We start from the raw sequence: 3,277 nt of genomic DNA, 5'->3' as shown, positions 1-3,277 counted from the left end.
CTATTCCTGCTCACTTTAAGTGAGAATTTGGAGGAATATTAAAAAGATTCCCAAACTGTTGTGCAGCTGCAAATCAGTGCATCAAATGCTGGTGTATGTTGGAGGTTGTCTGCAAGTTGGCTACATCCCTGCAATGGAATGAGATTTGAGTCCAGTGGCACCTTTAATACCAACGAAGTTTAATTCTGAGTATAAGCTTTCATGTGCACACACCCTGTGCATCTGAAGAAGAATGCATGCACACGAAAGCTTATGTGCTGGGTCAGCCGGTAACCACGGATCCCATGCACTGGAAACTGGATACGCAGTCCGAAATCAAGTCGAGCAACAGAGCCGAAGGTCAGAAAGCCGGGAAATCAGTCAAAGGTTGCAGGAGCTAGGAGCAAGGAGCGGATGCTAACAGCCAGGATCAGGTCCGAGCATGCACGGTTGCTTCTGCACTGAGGCAGGTGCGTGAGGGTGTTTATGACCCACAAAAACTAAAACCACTACTTTTTGTGGGGGTCTCTTTCTTCCTCCTTTAGGTGACGTGCTAATAATGGATGAGTATGGCTACATGTTCTTCCGGGACCGCACCGGAGACACTTTTCGCTGGAAGGGCGAGAACGTCTCCACGACAGAGTTGGAGGGGACACTAAGTCGCATTCTCAGCATGACTGATGTTGTGGTTTATGGAGTGGAGGTGCCAGGTAAGGGATGATTCCTCTTTCTCCCCTCTTTCTCTTGCGTTTTGTTTCTCTTTTTAGTTTATATCGATAACTCTTTTGGTTATCAGTCGGTTTCTGGGCCCAATTCAGGGGGTTGGCTACGGATGCCAGCCTTCTAGGGTTCCCACATCTTATGTCCTTGCTTGTGGGGGGTGGGAGGAAGCTCTCCAGGAGTGTGGGGGGGCAAGGCAACGTCACCGTATGCCGGGGATGTTGCGCAGCACTGCTCTGGTATTTTGGGCAAAACTCTATGGTTTTACCATAGAGTTTAGTTCCAAATACCACAGTATCACTGTGCAATGTCCACTGTGTGATTATTATTTTTTTTGTCCGTCCTGGTTGTTGGCAACTCTCGTCTGGGAAGGCCAATGATGGCCAGGAACAAGCTGGCAGGAGCTCATGTTCCATCTGGCTCACATAAAGCTCACAGTGACAACCACCACAGCTGTAGCCAGCACTGCAGAGGCATAGACTGCAGGGGCCACGAGGAAATTCCTCCAGCATTGCTATGGAGGCCATTTTTCAGCCATTTTTTCTCTGGTTCCTGTATTTCTCAGGGGCAGGGGACTGGGGCTGAGGGTTCAAGTTATCCACGGAACCATCAAAGATCTCTGTTTTTCTAGATATCCCAGCATTTCACTTTGTTTCACAGTATTCACAATTCTGTAGCACTTACATTCTAGTTTAATTGTAATACACACACAGAGAGACACCCTTTTCCTAGTAATAGTAAGCTGATGAGACTTCCTGCTCCTCTAACAGAACTGCAGTCTCCATGTTCCCTGATGAGGAACAGTTGTTAACCTATATATACCCACAGTCTTTCCCATGCACCTGTAAGCAGCCTGGCACTCTTATTTGAGGGATTGGCGCAGCTTGGATGGCACAAATTGGGCTGATATGCAATGGTGCCATGGTGGCAGCCTATGGCTGTGGTCACACTGGAGGCTTGCTGCAATCTGGGCATGCTTCTAATTGCACTGGTTTAAAGGGTTGTGGGGCAGACCAATGAGACAGCACCCTGGGACAGTTTCCCTGCACACTCGTCTGGTGGTCAGGTTTTTACATTACTGCAGTGCCTCAACCATGGAGCACACTGCCTAGTCGTTTTTGTTTTAATGCAGGTGGGTGCATGCACATATGCACATATAGGCAACAACTCCAAAAAAAAAAAAACAACAGAGGGGGAAATGGATCTGTGGTTCAGACTTCCCTTTGTAAGTCAACCTTGCTCTGTGATGACAGCACAGATTCCAGAGAGGAAGAGCTACCTGCAGCTGGCCCTCTGCCAGTAATTGAACAACTGGCTGCAGCTGGCTCTGAGCCTGGCGAAGGGCAACAAGAGATCAGGTTACCATCTGAGCAGAAGTCCTAGCCTACAGCTGAAACTGAGCCAACGCCTTGTTGCTCTGAAGCAGTAAACATGCCCACCCAGCCCACCTAGCTCACCCACACCCCTACAATGCCGACACTGTCAGAGAGGTGAGCTGAGTTGCAGGAAAGGAGGAGGAATGCAAGACTCATGGCCCATCTTCAGCTGTCAACTGATGAGATGGATGAGTAGTTTCAGGATGTCTGCCAAGGAAGTCTGTGAAAGCTAGTCTGTGAAAGCCTGATTGTGCCTGAAAGCATTCAAGAGAATCCAAACCATACTCCGAAGCCAGAAGTAGCTTAAATGTCTATGCCTCAGCCAGGTGTCTGCTCTGTCTACCTGGAGCTCTGTGCTGCTGACCTGTTCTTTGAAACTGACCTGTAAATAAACAAATCTTCAGTGTAGCTCATATAAAAATCCTGCCTCAGGGATCTCCATATTCTATTTGTGCAGCACAAATCTTACCTCAGGGCAACAAATCCAAAGCCTATAGACTTGTTGCCTTTAGAATACCCGGCGGTAACTGAGGGGAAGGTTTACAGTTTGAACAAACCTGGTCCTCAGTTGGTAGAACAGGCCTGTCACAGATTGGTGCCATAGCAGTGTGATACAGACAAAAGGTTTCATGAAGTGTTACCCAAAGTGTTGAAATATAAATAAGTACTTAAGAAATTTTGTGAGGTAACAGTTTTGTCAAAATGCCTCCTATGCAAGTAAAAGCAGTTGAGAGGATTGAAGGTGAGTTTGTGGCTACAGAGGGATGGCGGTGAAGCTGAGGAGATGTGAATATTGATCAAGTAGAGATCTGGAAAATAAAGCAAGATATAGAACTAGCCCATTTAGCACAGGCAGAATGAAAATTAGAAAAAAGAAAAAGCACTTGAGACATTAAGATTAAGACAGAAAGTCCAAGAAAGGGAAATGGAATTCAAAGCAGAAAGAGAGTTACAGTTAATCAGAATGGCACAAGAGGGAGAAGCCCAAAGGGAAATATAATTAAAAGAGAGAGAGAAGCCAAAGGCAGCATGAGATAAAATTAAATAAAAATGGAAGAATTATATTAATGCCTGAGTTGGGATATACTAGGCTAGGTGATAAAGCCTAATAAACTGATCAAAAGTAATTGCCAAAATTTCAAAAAGAAGACAACATTAAAGCTTTTTTTGTAAGCTGTAAAAGGATTTGTAAAGATTTCAAG

At 45.7% G+C, this 3,277-nt stretch overlaps 1 protein-coding gene across 1 annotated transcript in view; it reads left to right on the top strand.

The window, feature by feature from the left end:
- Positions 1 to 524: 524 nt before the first annotated feature.
- The window catches only part of SLC27A4 (solute carrier family 27 (fatty acid transporter), member 4), a gene marked incomplete at its 5' end in the record, with an annotated part of 12,960 nt that continues 10,207 nt past the window's right edge, over positions 525 to 3,277 (top strand). Inside the window, one exon of the mRNA XM_015427493.1 lies at positions 525 to 689. Within this exon, the coding sequence (XP_015282979.1) occupies positions 525 to 689 (165 nt within the window). The remainder of the gene's footprint in view (positions 690 to 3,277) is intronic.

The sequence above is a fragment of the Gekko japonicus genome, unplaced genomic scaffold (assembly GCF_001447785.1).
Source record: "Gekko japonicus isolate JY-2015 unplaced genomic scaffold, Gekko_japonicus_V1.1 scaffold3893, whole genome shotgun sequence".
Lineage (NCBI taxonomy): Eukaryota > Metazoa > Chordata > Lepidosauria > Squamata > Gekkonidae > Gekko > Gekko japonicus.
Note: the sequence above shows the minus strand (reverse complement) of the source record. Positions and strands in the feature narration are given on the sequence as shown.